Source organism: Apodemus sylvaticus, chromosome 5 (assembly GCF_947179515.1).
Source record: "Apodemus sylvaticus chromosome 5, mApoSyl1.1, whole genome shotgun sequence".
Lineage (NCBI taxonomy): Eukaryota > Metazoa > Chordata > Mammalia > Rodentia > Muridae > Apodemus > Apodemus sylvaticus.
In genome coordinates, this window is record NC_067476.1 from 83474301 (window position 1) to 83491770 (window position 17470).

The 17470-nt window shown below is 41.8% G+C and overlaps 1 protein-coding gene across 1 annotated transcript; it reads right to left on the reverse strand.

Annotated features, from left to right (window-relative positions):
• Positions 1–4965: 4965 nt before the first annotated feature.
• On the reverse strand, positions 4966–15191 carry Rag1 (recombination activating 1). The gene is made up of 2 exons (XM_052183073.1): positions 15097–15191; positions 4966–10511 (listed from the first exon to the last, which is right to left on the reverse strand). The coding sequence occupies exon 2, from the start codon at positions 10495–10497 to the stop codon at positions 7375–7377; it is 3123 nt and encodes a 1040-aa protein (XP_052039033.1). The 5' UTR covers positions 10498–10511; positions 15097–15191; the 3' UTR covers positions 4966–7374.
• Between the last annotated feature and the right edge of the window lie 2279 nt (positions 15192–17470).

A 17470-nucleotide genomic window follows, 5' to 3' on the forward strand; every position in this document is an offset into this window, starting at 1 on the left:
TCACATAGCCATGCACACATATCAAGACACACACACACACTTTTTTAATTCCAAGATTCACATTAAACATTATTGGACCCACAAAAGGAGAAAGGAAATTTCCATGAGACCAAAGGGGAGAGAACAGGGAAATAAACGTCATATGAAGATGGGACTTTTAAGCACTAATAACCCCCTTCCACTTCTTCCCACCTAGGCTTAGGCACTGTTGTCTGAGCAAGTGAGTCATCAATTTGTATACAATGTACCACTGAAGTAAGGGTGGTTAAGCTTGCCTCTAGTTCCTTTACATGTACACATGGAACCTTTCTCATACCTGGACAGAGTCCCTTGAGCCTAACATTTTCTAAGAGCATCCTCTGGTGTCTCACTCCATTGTGGTTCAGACTGCACTGTGTCCTCAAATTCCTCCATGGTCTCCTTTTGCACGCAAGGGGTTTTCACTGTGTCTTACAGAACAAAGCTTCTCCCTGATTCTCCAGTAGTCCAGCCCCAGCTACCAGCCTGTTAATGTCAACTTGTCCTCCATAAATTCCCAAACACTCTGAATGCTTTTCTAACTCAGTGTCTCCACAGAGGCTGTCTGATCTAGGTAGCTGGCCTAACTTCAGCCCACTCACGCAATCGGCCTCCACTTAAATGGTCTTTCATCCCAGGTGCTTTTCTGACTCCCCTGGTTAAATCCTACTGTCACGCTGTACATTTTTACACTTGTCTACTGTAATTTCATCTAGTGCTTTTTCTCCTCCACATTAAAGCATGAACTCTCATTGGTCTTACTCTTGATGACTTAATGTCTAGCTCCTTGTGAAACAGTACTATGCTGCCTGCCACTGCATCTTAGTACCAAGAATGTTTTGCCTGCTTAGAAGAAGCAGCCCATGAATACACTAGAGACTGATGACCTACATCAGTCTCTGTAGGAAATGTTGAGAATCAATAGTCTTATATAGCTGTAAAGCTTCAGAACCACAGCGATGATGGCACCAGCAAGATACCTGAGCTGTGCAAGAATGGAACTGGAGGAAATTAACAGTTATCTAATTGGAACTAAAGTTCACTCAATTGGTAGAAATTCATGCCTAATACTGTAAACCTGGCCAACAGGCCATGTTTAGAGATGTCATTGAGCCTACTATTGCCATATTATTGAGGTAATATAATTTTCAATTGCCTTCTAAATGTCCATCCTTCTACCCATAAATCAATGCAACTCTCATGCTTTATCAAATAGCTTCTTTTTGCAGCAGACAGAAACTATTTGTGATATCTCACAACTGATCAAAATGAATGCAGAAAATGAGTGACCATGGGGCACCCAGCACCTCAAATGGGACATCTATAAAACAACCTTAAAACCTAAATCTCAGGGAAAAAATCTCTGAAAAAGAGATGAAAAGATTATGAGAGCCCGTGGACCAGAACAACTGCTACATGGTAGTTTCCTCTGAACAGGGCAGGGATGCTGCTCCCGTGAACTCTCAGGAATATGGTATAGTGGCCATTCCTGGTTGTCATCTTGTCTATCCTTGAATGAGCTACAATCCAGAAATGGGAGGCTCTCCTGTGATCCTAATCTAAAGGCTGGGAGATACAAGTTTCTGACCTGGATCTTGAGGAGATCTTGAGTCATAGTGGCTATGAATCCCAGAAGATTAAGACACAGTCATCTGGGCATTGGAAGAAGTAAGATTTACCTCTCTCTTCTTCGCCTGCTTGCCTTGTGGGACTGAACAATTGCTAGATCCTTGGACTTCAATTCACAGCTGCTGTTGACCATTGTTAGGAGTTGGACTACAGACTGTAAGTCCTCAACAAATCCCCTTACTATATACAGACTGCCCATAAGTTCTGTGACTCTAGAGACCCTGACTAATATATATGACTACCCAAAGAGGTCCTGCAAAGACCACATCAATCAATGTGCTAACATGGATGGGAGAAAATTTCAAGACCCCCCCTTCCTCCGAGATGAGCTACAGGAAGTCAATGGCTGCTGAAGAAAGGGAATAACTTCTATGTGGTTTTGTATCAAAGTGCTGGTGGTGGTGACATGGTGGCGCTGGTGGTATTTCTTCAGAGATGAGACACCAATGCTATACGATTAACCCTAAACACATGCAAATAAGGGAAACACAATCTTTACTCAGTAGTTTGTGTATAGATATGGGGTATATGTATGTGTATATGTATATGTGTATATGTATGCATATATGTACGTGTGTGTGTGTGTGTGTGTGTGTGTGTGTGTGTGTGTGTGTGTGTAAAACAAAAATACAGTCGAGAAGCAATGTATGAGAAAAGAATAAAGAAAAAAGTGGGTGAAAGGAAATGGCTTCCTCTGGGCACTTGTCTCTCATGTCAAGGCTGCATTTTGTGTTTTCCCTGTGCTCTCCTAACCCTGAGAACTGTCTTCTAATGCTATTGCTCATCTTTTAACATCTATGAAGCCTATTCAAAGTAAACTGAATAAACTGGAAGGCATCAAGAAAACAAAAATAAATATACATGAAATTATACACTTGAGAGAGGCAATTGGAAGAAGATACAGGAGAAGTTAAAGGAAAGAGTGGAGTTGAAAAATTATGGAATACAGTGTAGTCATGTATGAATCTTCAAATAAAATAGAAGCTGGGGTAGTTAGAAATGATATCATCAAGGAAGTACACTCCATTGGGCCTTACTTTAAGTAAGGACATACATTTTCAAAAGCAGGATTAATATTCAAAAGGTCGGATCCGGAAGTATCACTAGGGGCTAACTTGCTACAGACCATGTTCTGGAATAGTCCTGGCTTCTTGGAGGATGAGAAGGAGGGGATAAATTAGTATAAGGGCAATTATGTCTTGGGGACAAGCTACTTGACTGTAAGTACAGTATTTTAAGAACTGGTGCAGTTATAGAGGCAGACTGAATTCCAGTCCAAAGTGAAAAGGATCGTGATGTGTCAAGTTAAGTAAAGGGAAGAGTCACACAAAGATGAGCTAGACAGAGTAGGTTGTAAGGATATGATTCTGGCTATGATCGCATGTAAAATGGAGATCACGGAAGTACCTAGTTCAAAAGGATAGAATGTGGCAGCCTATGTAAAGCTGTTTTATGCCACTTTATACCACGAAAAAAGAAGTTTGGTAAATGATAGCTATCTGACTTTGATTTGGTTTTGTGTCTGTATATATTTAGTTGGTTTGATTTGGTCTTTTGTGCCCAGTAAGTCGGCCTTGAATTCACAGTTCTTCTGCCTCAGCCTCCCAAAGAGTTGAGGCTGCAAGCACGTTCTACAATGCCTGCTTTATTATTATTATTATTATTATTATTATTAAGCACTAGGCAATGAACCTGGGGTCTTTTTTGCCATAATGTAGGTGGCCATGGGCAACTGAAAAAATTCATAATTTTAATCACAGGGTTTGGGTTTATAAGAATTTCTAGAAGATTCTTAAAAGATTTTTTAAAAGGTTTTGCTGTTTACATTAAGTATCTAGAACCAAAATTGTTCACCCTACATTATGATAAATTATATTCCTTATCATTAATCTAGTACCCTTTGTTTCAAATATCACTGTCTTACTTCCTTTTCCTAATGCTGTGATAAACTGTCCCCACTGACTCAAGTGCAAAAAGATTTATTTCACCTCACAACTCAAAAGCATCCATCACAGCAGGACAGGAGCCCCCGAGAACTTGAAGCAGATGGTCAGGAAGTGGAGAGCAATGAGTGCTTGGACTCAGCTCACTTTCCCCAGTTCACCCAGTCCAGGATCCCACAGAGAGAAGTTCTTCCCATTGGTTAGCCCACTGAACGGATGCTCCCATGGGTGTGGCCAGAGGCCTGACTCTCAGATGATTCTATTTCTCCAATTGGTGACTGAGACTAAGTATCACAACCACCAAATTCATTTTTGTGTCCTTTAAAAAAGAGGGTGATAATTTTAAGTATGGGCAGTCAACACAATTGATATGAGATGATATGGCACCAATATAAATCACAACACCTGTTATTTTCAGATCTTAAACTTTTATTCCAAATACTTAAACACAAAATTGTGAAAACAATGCTAAAGAGTAAAACATGAAAATAAGTTTTCAAATTCAGGTTCTTCCATGAATTTGAATGAAAACATTTAACATGAAAATACAGGTCCTCAAATCAAATAGTACATAGCATCCTGGTGTCTAAACCTCCCCTCAGAGGGGAAAAGTAGACTGGTGGAAGTCACTAAACAAAACGTATCATTATAGGTAAAAAAAATAAAGTGAAATACAATCCCACAAAATATCTCCCAAAACTAATTAATTCAGGGTTTGGCTTACATATATACTTAAAGAAAGAAAAATTTTAAAATGGCTACAAAGTATCAACTTTGACTTAAAATATCTTATTATAGGAAAACTAGAAAAACTGTCCTACAGTATTTAAAGATATACGCGTGTATCAAACAACTGTTTGCAAAACTAACCCAGTGCACACACATATGTCCCCAGTTACCCAAAGACTGGTAGTGGAGGGTCTCAAATTCAAGGTCAGCCTGGGCCCTTATCTCAAAAAACAATTAAAGAAAGCTGGAACTATTCCTCAGAGGTATGCATTTGCCTAGCATGTACAAGACCCTCTGACTTATTCCTCCAATCCTGCCTCCTAGCTGTGTAGAATTTGAAATCTGTATGAAATCATATGAAACCCATACTTTCAACCCCACTCCACCCCCTAAAAAAAATCTTTATTTTCATGCATACTTTGAGAAAACAAATTGAGACAAAATTAAATTCCTGTCCACGTGAGAGAGAAAGACATCTTTCCCCGCTGCTCTGGCATCTGCGTGCATGTTTATTAATCCTAAGACACTTCTTAACCTCTCACCAACCATTCATCCATTTTCATCAGCTACAGTCACTGGTCCCTGCAGTGCACTGCAGAAAGCTGGCAGGACGACCTGTAGAAACACGTTTCAGGTTTCAGAGCAGAAAAAAAAAAAACTGCATTGCACTTCTCCAGCCCTGCTGGGGGTGGGGGTGGGGTGGGCTCCTCCATTCATTGCCCTGAATTTCCCTGAAATATCTGCCTCCATTTTGCAACGGGCATTCTTAAAAATAAAAATAGAGTATCTTAGACCAGGGCGGAGCGTGCAGTCTCCACACGGAGGGAAACAAATAGCCACAGGCGACACTCTACATATGGAAATCCTGTGGCCAGGTGTTCTAGAGGTTTATCAGAATGTGATCTGATTAGGAGAGTCTGGGGAAGGCTGTGCTATAAATCATGCCCTAAGTCAAATGCTTCTGAAATTGTCCTACAGTCCTAGCAAGGGGAATTTAATATCGGGCAGTATTTACAGTGCGGCCAATTGACTAACAGAGTGAATGGGGAAAGTGTCTACCAAACAGCCAGCACGCTCCAGGGAGTAGGAGGATGGTGGCAACTTAGCTGTTTATTAGTGCACAGACATCTGTAAGGATTAAATGGGATGAAAGGACTGGTGGTTTAGAAGCCTATTAGTTTGCAAATGACAAAACAAAGAGGGTTTTTAGGATAATGCTTAAGTGTGTGTATGTTTTTGACAACTAAATTATGAATGTCTTCGACATGCTCTGTACAGAAAGCAAAGAAAACGGCTGCATCTTTCAATAGAAAGCACTAAATTCAATCCCTGCCTATGCACCAAATGTGTGCCATTTAGGATAATGTCACTCTTGCACACTTGACAACTAAATTACAAAGCTCTTTGATATACTGTGTATGAAGACTGACAATTATGACCAATAAAATCAAAGGAAGAAAAAACTAATTAACACTAACATATCATTATGACTCAGTAGCAAATAAAATCCCATGCCTACTCTTAAATTGCTGGTGCCTGGCAAAATGCTGAATTCCTACGGACATGAATAGTTTCCAAATAACTGCAGCCACTAGAGGGTTTATGGATTCCTTAGAGGTTTGGCCCAATTTTATTCTATCCAAAAGCCCAAGACAAACAGATGACTTTCCATCCCCAAAGACATAACTCTCAGGATTATAAACTGTAGTGGTAAGTTGTAGCTCCTAATTAAATTCTGACACAACTGTATAAACAACATAAACACAGTATAAAGAACCAAGAATTAAGAGACAAAGGCATGGGTTCAAATTCAAAATCAGGTATTAATTATCCCTGGAACTTTGGGGCTAATCCAAAAAATTCCAAAAGCTATAAAATATAAATAAACAATGTATGCATGTTCATTCCTCTACTCTATTATGAGTAGACTCCATATAAACTTAACAAATAGAAAAAACACAACACTGTCCTGCTACTAAAATCTGCACACACTGAAACTCAACTGATTATAATCAAAATAATAACATATTACAGAAAGAAAGGCCTTTAGGAAGCCTGGACTTATTCAAACCATGTTTCGTATAGAGAAAATCTGACTGTCATTTTCAGCAAGGTATCAAATCTGGTTTTAAGCAATACGAAAATAAAGATTTTAAAAATCTGTAACCTTGAGATTACATGGAAAATCATTAAGACCATAAATTACTCTTAATTAAAAAGTAAAAGTAAACAACTGGGGCTGGCTCTACCTAAGCGAACATGAGTTTATCATTCTTAATAGGTAGCTGTAGCTAACAGGTGCATTCTCTAGCTTCATTATTGAAAAATTTATGATACCAGATGACCTCCTAGAAACTGAAGGTGACAATACTGAGGCCATTTAAACCTGGAAAAGACTGATTTTCTGAAACCTTGGTTTAATTTATTTCTGCATAAATGTATCACACGAGAAAATGCACTGAGAGACCTTGGTAAAGGCTACCATGTCCTACAAATGTACAGTATTCTTAGGGAGACCTCAAAGGCTCCTTTGAATCTTGTAGAATAAATCAACATATGTGAGATTAACAAAATAGCCCTACAAAATATGACATGGCAAAAAAAACCTGCATTTCTCTCAATACAAAATATAATAAATTGAGGTGGATTAAAGAAAGACATGCCCAAGACCAATTTCTTTCCTAGCATGCTTGGCTGTCCTTTGACTGCCCTGGCTTTAATTTTCGCGACACACACACACAGTGGCACACACACACACACTATCTCTGTGCATCCCTGGTCCCCTGCAGCTACCGTGGCTCCAAGGTACTGAGCTTCCAAATAACTGATTTTTCCTGTTGCTCTTCTGGCCTCACTAACCGGCTCAGGCAAGCTCATCTTGTCAACTATCGATCCCTGACCAGGTGACAGCACCTCTGGCCTCTCCCTCCAACCTGTCACCCCTTGGGTGATGAGACACACCCACACGACAATGTGCTGGGTGCTAGAAGAAGACCTCACTGCAACCCAAAGGAAAACACATGGGCAAATACCAGCTCATATGTGGAGATTCTATTTAAAACTCCATTGACTCTTGGCTTTCCAGAGAGTCCTCAATGCCCAAAGTGTCCCCTAAGGTCTCCTTTGAGTTCATGGTAAACCCAGAGCTTTTTAATGCATTATGAGCATTCATAAACTTCTGGAGGTATTTTGAGGTATACAGCCAGTGATGTTTCAGGACATCTTCCATCTCATAGCACTTGGACTGCCTGGCATTCATTTTCCGGAAGCGTCGAAACAGTTTGTTACCAGATTCATTTCCCTCACTTGCCCATGCCCCAATAGATCCATCCCTTTCAATAATTTCAGGGACATGTGCCAAGGTTTTGTGAAAGTAATTGGTGATTTTGCCCTCATATCTATATTTGAACTTGGTGGACAAGAGCTCAGCAAAACGCTGTGAGTTGAAACTGTACTGACAGAGGGACTCTGGGCACTCTTTAGCAGGGCACGATGAGCGCCACACTGGTTTCATCTTCAGGTAAAGGTCCATCAGCTCCCTGAGAGCTTCATGCCTCTCCTCAGAAGGAATTAACTCACAAACTGCGTCTACAGTCTCCTGGGTCATAAGCTTCCGGGCAAAGTTGCCGTTCATCCTCATGATTGGCTTTAAGTTCATCCTTTTCCGGAGATGTTTGTCGAGGGTAGCCTGCCATCTCTTCCTTTCCTCTTTAGAGGCATTGGGGTTTTTATACACTTCTCCTATCTCTAGTTGGAAAATCTTATAGAATTCAGCTGCATTGCCAATGTCACAGTGAAGCGCATCTATGGAAGGGACTGTCTCGATGAACGGCTTGGCAGAGACCCCTTTCACCCGGTCTCGGAGTTCTTCCACCGACTCGTGATAGGGATTGGACCGCCAGACCTCATAGCGCTGCAGGTTCTCTGCGTGGCTTCTGGTTATGGAGTGGAAGACGAGATTCTGAGAGGCTTCCAGACGGGTGGCATCACAAAGTGTACAGATGTAGACTGAGCCAGAAGCTTCCAAGCCTTCTACTTCCCGGACAAGTTTTTCATCATATCCAGTGCCCCTGAAGATGAATTTAAAAGTCCTAGGGATGCCTCCCATCTCCAGTGTTAATTCACTGCTCTTCATGGCCTCCCGCTCAGCAATGAGGGGGCTTAGAATAGCAGTCAGGGTCTCGTGGTCAGACTCATCTGCCAGCATAAGACACAATGGCTTGCAACACAGTTCAGAATTGGGCTTGGGTTCCTCAAACACCTTAACATTCTGTGAGCCATGCTCTATTGTAATTCTCATGACTGTGAAAGAGAAACGAACGGCCTTTTCAGGGACTGCGGGCCCACTCCCATGCTTTTCACTCACATCCCCCATTCCATCGCAAGACTCCTTCACCACTACTGTGAAGGGACCATTCAGGTAGTCATCAAGATCTTGGGATCTCATGCCTTCCAAGATGTCTTCTTCCATGTCCATCAAAGCAGACACCAAAGCAGAGTCATAGCGGAACCTCTTTGCAATGGTATCTACTGGGTATTCATCGACAGAGGAGGCAAGGCCAGACAGCCCATCAATAATTCCAACATCAGTTCTGGAGGACACGTTCTTCAGAGGGGGCTGCCACTCAAAGGGGTGGTACCCTGGCAGAAGGACTTTCTCGGCATTCCGAAGAGCATGCAAAGGTTGAAAAATCTGCCTCCCGGTGATAGCTTTCACAGTCCTGTACATCTTATGGTACTGGCTACAGCTGAGGAAGGTATTGACACGGATGGCCAAGCAAACAGCAGGTTGAAGCCCGGAGCCCCGGCCTTGCATGATGGCCTCTAGCTCATCGGCTTGCCTGTGCTCGTTCCTCGCCCTCAGTGCCAGCAGGAACAACGTCAAGCACACAGACTTCACATCTCCACCTTCTTCTTTGTCAGCAAATTCTTTGACTTGAATCTTGAGCTCCCTCAGCCGATGTTTCTGTGCCCTTCGCGTCAGTGACAGGAGATGCTGGCGAGGCCGTCCCCCTTTATTAATATGCACCAAAGTCTCTTTAGATTCTTTGTGGCTTGAGACATGGTGGTTATATTTTTCCAGACTCACTTCCTCATTGCACTCTTGTGCAGGACACTTCACCATCAGAGAATTCAAGATGCTCAGAAAGGACTTCACTGGACTCTCCAGGTCAGTAGGAAAACACGGATACTGGCAAGAGGGACAATAGCTGCCCATAACTTTAAGGCATCTGAGAAGGCAGATCCTACAAAACAGGTGCTTACAGCTGGTCTCCACGGGATCGGCCAGAATGTGTTCACATATCTGGCAGGAGATGGATTTCACAAAGTGTGCTGGGAAGTCCACTGCAAGAAGCTTGGTACTGAGATGAATCTTACTGCAGTTGGAGATCTTCTTCATGACTTCCTTGCTGCTGACCCTAGCCTGAGTTCTCTTGCGGCGGTCCCGTCTCGCGTGGTTGAGCACAGTTTTTAGTTTCTTGCTGAGCTGCACATTGGGCTGATGTCTCTTCCTCTTCAGTCCCCGATGGGCAGTGAAGCAGATGTCACAGGACGGTGTGTGGGGGTGCCACTCCACGGTCACATTCCTCGGGAAGTAGACCTGACCGTGGGCACTGCTGAACTTTCTGTGCATAATGTTCCAACAGTTGTGGCAGAATTCGGTGGGGTGGATGGAGTCAACATCTGCCTTCACATCAATCCGGAAAATCCTGGTGATGAGGTCTGGCCAGGAAGTGACTCTTTTTTCCTTCTTTCGGAAAAGGCTTTGGGTTTTAGCGTCCACAGGCCCGTGGACTGGGTATCTCCGGTTGTGCCCGTCATTCTTGAAACGATTCCCACAGATGCGGCAGAAGTGTCTAAGCCTGGCTTGGTGAATTGCTTTGTCACTTGACTTCCCATCAGCATGAAATTTCTTTGAAAACTTAGGATGGAGTTTCAGTGCTCGTTGGGTCAGAACTGAGTTCTGACCACCAGGCTTCTCTGGAACTACCGGAGACTGCTCGAGATAAGGTTTCCCCTCTGACGACTCCTTTTCCTTTTGTGCTTCTTCAGGTGCCTTTTCAAAGGATCTCACCCTAAACAGCTTAAATTTCCACTCAGAAAATTTGATGTGTGGGTGCTGAATTTCATCGGGTGCAGAACTGAGTCTCAGGGTAGATGGCAAGGAGACAGCCATATTGGCTAAGCTGCCTGGGAGCAATGGAGGGGAAAAGTCAAGTTAAGAAAAGTATCAAACAAACAAAAACAAAATAAGTGTCAATATTGCAATTATTTTGGAAATAACTGAGATTGACACACTCAATTTTTCATTCATTTAATTCTTTCCAAAGATATTTATTAAATCTCCTATCTTAATATTCTCCATTGAGTGCTGATCATAGACCCAAGAATGGTCAGTCCTTTTCCTGACAATATTTGAGGTCACTTATACTACATATATGCATGATTTTAAATACATGTTTATGTGAAATTGAATTCCCTTTCCATAAAATCCTTAACATCTTTGAGGACAGAGTCTTTAATTGACTTCATCTCCCCACATCCCTGGTACCTATTAGGTGCTCATAGTTGTTTGTGAGTAAATGCAATGACAAACTGGATACTAAACCAGAGAAAAGTAATATTTTCCACATTGCATTAGCCTCATTACACTAACTGGACAATATATTTCTAGGGTTTTAAAGCATTCTTCCGGGAGATTGGTTGTTTATTTCTTCCAAGCAGGTCATAAAGAGATGATAAAGCTACAAACCCAAAGAAACTAATTACTCACTACTTGAAAGGATGAAGTGAATTTTGAGCTTTATGAATGCAAGCTAATAATAAGTATCATGGATAGTAATTATGCTTACAATTTTAATTAGCGAATGCTGCTGTAAATTAGAAGGCTGAGTCTACGTTGGAAACAGAACCACAGAGCTCTTTAAACCTGCAACAAACCATAGCACAAGCATACTAAGAGGCTGAAGGACTTCTAAGACAAAAACTTCAAGTAGTTTCAGACAAAACTCACACAGGTCATCTTGAAAGTCACTGCAACCCAAAGGTCATTAGCACTACAGTTAGTACCGAGAAGAGATACGAGAAACAATTTTCTTCTGGTTAAAAATATTACAGGTGAGGGGACTAATGCAGTTGCATTATAATCTCAAAAAGTAAAGAAATCTTTTTTTTAATTACAGAAGGGAATGATGATGCTTGTCTGTAAATCCAGCTCTAAAGAGGAGGAGCAGAAGCCACAAGTTTGAGGCCAGCCTGGTTGACTCTAGAGAGGTCTAGGCCACCCTGGACTACATAATGAGACTCTGCCTCAATTATTAATAAGAGGACAAACAAGGGACTGGAGAGATGGCTTAGTGGTAAGAGCACTGACTATTCTTCCAGAGGTCCTGAGTTCAATCCCCAGCAACCACATGGTGGCTCACAACCATCTGTAATAGGATCTTCTCCCTCTTCTAGTGTGCCTGAACATAGCTATAGTGGACTCATACACAGAAAATAAATAAATCTAAAAAACAAATTAGTAGTAAAAGCAACAATAAATAAAATGATATGCCAACTGTAATATAAATATCAAACACAATGTAGAAGAAGAGTAAACAGTGTCATCTGAGTTCTCTAGAATTAGGCCAAACGTCCCACAATTCTCTGTTCATCCATGCTTTCCAACTGTGTCTGGGTTCACTCTTTTGGCCTACAACTTATGTCTAGAAACTCATTTTCTCCTCAACAGATGAACCAACGCAGTGAGCTTTATAGGCATGTAGTCAGGAAGACGATGCCTCAAATGAGCACATTTTGAACAGGTGTGGGACTGTGGGGATCAGGGAAGGAGTGAAGGAGATAAAGACTAGGCCTGGATTCTGCTAGCAACACTGCTTTTGAATTCTTCTCTTTAAACCAGCACACTTCATTCCATGTACATCTGTATCACACGTCAGAGTTTTGGGGGTGTTTTTCATTAAAATTAAGGGCAAATTTCTAAGACTTGATTGATAGGGAAACATTCTGGCTGTTCCTCATGCAGAACTATGAGAGTAAACAATCCAAAGGTCTTGAGAACCCCAAAGGTAGTTCAAGTGTAATGAAACAAAGTTCTTTTCTGATCAATTGTTTCTTCATTCTGTCTTGTAACAAATGCAAAGCCAATCTCTGTGTCCCTGCCTTTGGCTTGAACCAAATGCCACTTTCACCACTTTAAATATTGACCTTTCACATTCAGTAAGTCAACTTTCCCTGACTTCCCCAAACTTGCAACATCGTGACCAAGCCCACCCACCAATCACATCTGTTTAAATGTCCCCAAGGAATAAGGTAGTTACTAGCTAGGGCGGATCAAACCAAATGTATTTATTAGGTTGTTTTACAACTCAAATCATAAAAAGGTATCCAAACTTTGAAACAAAAAGAGGTGGGAAGCATGCAATATGTTTTAAGGGAGATCTATGTGCAAGGGTATTAATGGGGAGCTTTATGAGTTTGGGAAAAGATAGAACTTTTACAAATCTGATTCAGTGAGTCCTTGTAATCGCTCCAATTATCAAAGATTAAAACCATTGGTATCACTTGGTTTTAATGAAGGTGTGAAGAAATTAAGACCTCCTTCCTACACCCTTAAGAGGAGCATAAATGTAAGTGAGCACAGTGACACTTCAGTGAAGCCTTTTTAAAGTTCAGATGTGTCGCCTTTGGTGCAATAAATTTCCTTTGGGAAAGATTCTCTGTAGTTATCCTATAGAAATACCTCCACAAGTATATGTTGATACTTATATAAAGCCTGAGGATAGTTATTTGAAAGGTTTAAGCTACTTTGAAAAACAGAAAATAATGCCGATTATCGCCAAAGGGGCATTATTAAATAAATGATTCAGACAGAGAATAGAACCTACATTATGTATATATTGCACATATATGTGATCTCTATAGATGTAAGTAAACAAAAGAAGTCCACATCAAAAAGATAAGACAGAAAGGACATTAGCAAGTGCAACAGGATCCTGCTTATGCATACACATTTATATTTTATACACATGGAAATACAGGAATTCTAGAAATCTGTGCACTAAAATCCTAACAATGCTTAATCACTAGAAATCAGAATTAGAACTAAGAAAAAATGTCTGTTAATTTTATTAGTTTTTTTCATTTTAAGTTTCCACACGACACATGTATTTTTGTTAGTTTTATGATCAATTCAGCTCAAATAAAATGTTTTCAAGACTAGATACGTAAGTACTCATGATCTTTTTTGCATTCTTTCTTTTTAATTGTTCGCCAAAAAAGGTTTAAGACCTGCCTAAGTCTTAAATCTGAGCATCTTTATTCTGTTTGGTTGGTTGGTTGGTATTAAATATGTCTCAGGGAGACTAAAATCCAACCTGTAGATGACATGAAGCTAGGACCGTGGAAGAGTGATTTGAAATCCTTCAAATGCTCACTATCTTCTCTTGTAGCAAGAGGTCTGAGAGTAAACACCTCAGAGTCTGAAGGCTGAGGGTCTGACACTGGCTCAACTCTACCCCAGTCAGCAATATCACCTCAGAACTGTTAGCATCTACCACCACGGTTGCAATGTCCTCCCTCCACAGGCCATGGACTCTGTGTGAAACCAGCCTGGGGTGGCATGGATGAAGCAATGCTGTGGCTTGTAGTGAGAAACCACCAGTAACCTTGGCTGCCTAGAAAGCGCAGCAGCACCTCATTTCCTCTCAGCCCTACTGCAGCCCATGTACCCCACTGTTCGATTCACCCTCTCCTGCTGACAATGATAGATATCATCACGGACTGGCCAGGAAGCCCCAGAGACCTATGTCTCTTCCTCCCTGGTGCTGAGATTACAAGAATGGGATATCACACCCAGCTGTTTTACAAAGGTTTGGGGAATCACACTTGGGTCTTCACGCTTGCGAGCACTCCGTTAACTAAGCTCTCTCCCCACCCCAATCACACAACTTCTGTGCACCCAAGTGTGATCCCCTCTCTGACACATCTACCCTGCTCCTTTGTTGTCTCCACAGGAACTATTCCTGATTATCTGCCCTCACAACATGCACAAAAACATTTCTAGCATCTACAAAATAACCAGAAAATTCTTGCCTTTCTTCCAAGGGGCCCCTCCCCGAACCACTTTAGAAAGAAACACACAGTTATGACCCTTTGCTACACATCCCAAGAACATAACCTTGGAGTGGGTGCCCCTCCACGGCAGGTCTCAAAGTTAATGAGTCAGAATCACTACGGAGATTATTTTCCGAAACATGCTGATCATTAGCTCCCAGAGAATCTGCCTATTTGCTTAGGATGGAGTCCAGAAATCTCATTTTTAAATATTGCAGTGGTCCTGAGGAAGTGCTATACAGGTCACATTTTCAGAAACACTGAACCTCTCAGCTCAGGAAATGTCAAAACCTGGAAAACTGCTCATTTCTTCCCAGCCTGGAATTCTTTGTTCCTGATTGTTTTTACTTGCCTGAGCTAACAGTGTGTCAGTTCATCTCTCCTTCTGCGGCTTTTCTTAAGCCCTCCTCTGCCAATAGCATTCATTTATATCAACTTCGATGTGTTCCATCTGTGCTAGAAGCCGGCCATGCCTCTGAACTTGGCCTTTTATTCCTTTCCTAGTTTTCCTTCATTCCAAACAAACGCAAAATCAGTTCCAGCTTTCCTCATGCCTCCCTTCGATGCCTGCAAGGAAACCACCTCTCATCGTTCTGATTTAGAAACACAAAAACATAATGAATAGTTTGACTCAAGGCACGAAAAGCACAAGCGTTACCTTGCTCCACAGGCCTCCCGGCCAGAGTGTTAGAATGTCTGCAGTTTGGTTGCTAATATTCGATGCCACAGAGATAGCAACATCTGCTGTCTACTCTCTCCTTGCTCTCCTGCCCCATAGTTCGTGATGCTGCATTATTTATCAGTCCTCACTGCCCTTCCCTCCCTCCCCCACCACAGAGGGCTAACCACAAATGATGGTAGCCAATCACAGGACAGCAGCCCCCCAGCTCCAGCTGGCACCTGGCTCTTCAGGAAGCTTAGCTGAGGACCTGAGTGTAGAAACATTGAGGGTGTTTATTCTGAAAAGCTAGCTGCCATTCCATCGCCTGAGAATGCCTAGGATGGAAATGATATCGCCACGCTAATCTCTGGATTCTACCTGGACTCAGAAGCTCCATGTCTCAATTTCTGCATGAAAGAGCTAGCGATGGAGGCTAGCGATGGGGGCTAGCGATGGAGACTAGCCATGGGAGCTAGCAGTGAGAATGCTTAGAGAAACACATTCTTGGAATGGTCCCCGTTCTTAGTAAATGACTTGTAAATAATAATAGTATACATCCTTATTTATTGTATATTATAAACATCCCCAGAACACCTCCACCTGGGCAAGTCTTTATCAGGTAATACATCTTTGAAAGAAAACTAAGTTTAAACATGACTACAGTCTTGAAAATGAGAGACCTGTATGTCAATGACTCAGACTTTAGATCCTTAACCATTGTAAGTTTAAGTCTGGTCACCTACAACTTAGGGTTGGCATTATTAGAGCAATGGGCTAGTTTTTAGGATGCTTTCTGCATACTTAATTCTTACAAAAAGCGTATGTGCTCCATAGTATTATCTCTAGAGAAAGGCTTCATGTTATAGAAAGATTAGCCCATGGTTACCCAGCTGGTAGATGTTGAAGATAGGTTGGAACTGTGAAGTCTTCGCTCTGTGTCTCTGTCTCTCTCTCTCTCTGACTCTACCTGTGTCTGTTTGTCTATCTACCTGTCTTTCTGTGTATGTTTTTTTTATCTCTCTGTGTCTGTCTCTGTCTGTTTCTCTCCCTATGTCTGTGTGTCTCTGTCTCTATCTCTCTGTTTGTGTGTGTGTTTGAGAGAGAGAGACAGAGAAAGACAGAGACAGACAGAGAGAGATTTGTGCACATTCTTGTTTATGACCACGCATGCAGGTGCATGTGCACCTGTATACAGTGTGCACGGAGAGGCCAGATGTCACAACACACAGTGGGCGTCTTGCTCTGCTGCTCCCCGCCTTATTGTTTGAGACACAGTTTCTTGTTGAACATGATGCCCGACAATCCCAATAGACAGGCTGCCCTGCAAGTCCCAGGAATTCCGGACAGTGTGCCACTGAACCTAGCGTTTATACGTGCGTTCTGGGACCTGAACTCAGATCCTCAACCCATGCACGTGGAACAAGAAAGAAGAACCACGGAATACCACACGTGGAAGCAGACACCCTTCCTACTCATCCTGCAAGGTCACAGAAAGGAAAGGGGAAGTCTGCTGCTCATGCTTCACCTTAAAGAAAAGAGAAAAAAATACATTCTGTCCCATTGCTGGAGCAAAGCAGCAAGCCCAGGTATCCCAAAACCTGACTCCAGTTCTATACACACATTAGAAACCAAATGACAGCAAGGTGACTGAGCCACCATCGCTTGCCCTAGGTTCCCCTGGGGTTTGTATCCTAAGTTCAAGGCAAGTAAAGCTTATGAGTTACCATTTGGCTTCAAACCAGAGTTGGAATATTTGTTTCTGGACTCAAATATTCATAAGTACAATCCTTTCCATTTTGGAAAACTTAGATTCAACAAGAATAGATGTATCAAACAGTTAAGGATGAGGTCATAAGGAAGAAACCCAAACAGTGTTCTCTGTCCCTGTCTGTCTGTCTGTCTCTCTCTCTCTCTCTAACACACACACACACAGACAGACACACACACACACAATTTCTGTGTCACTTTTATCAGTCCTCTTATAAACAAGTAAATTCACAAGTACTTCAAAAGTTAATCCTAATGAATTAATGAAAGTATTGGGTACATACAAAAATAAGGCTTAAAATTGTTTAATTCAAAAAAGTTTGGATGTGCTTATACCAAATTCTTCCAAGCCAAGAGTACTAATATTTTTATATTCTCCCCAATTTTACCCAGCAATCTCTTCTTGCTACCCACACTGCAATCATTTTGCTGTTCTTTGTCTCCCACTGTGAGCTGAGACCACTTTAGTGTCACATAATAAAACAAGCTAAGCGAAGGACCCTGGTCCTTTCGCCTAGAGACAAAACTTCTAGTCATGATCCTTTCAAATATTTTCAATGAAGCAAGCCCCACCTGCAGCAATCCCTGACTTTCATCATAAAAA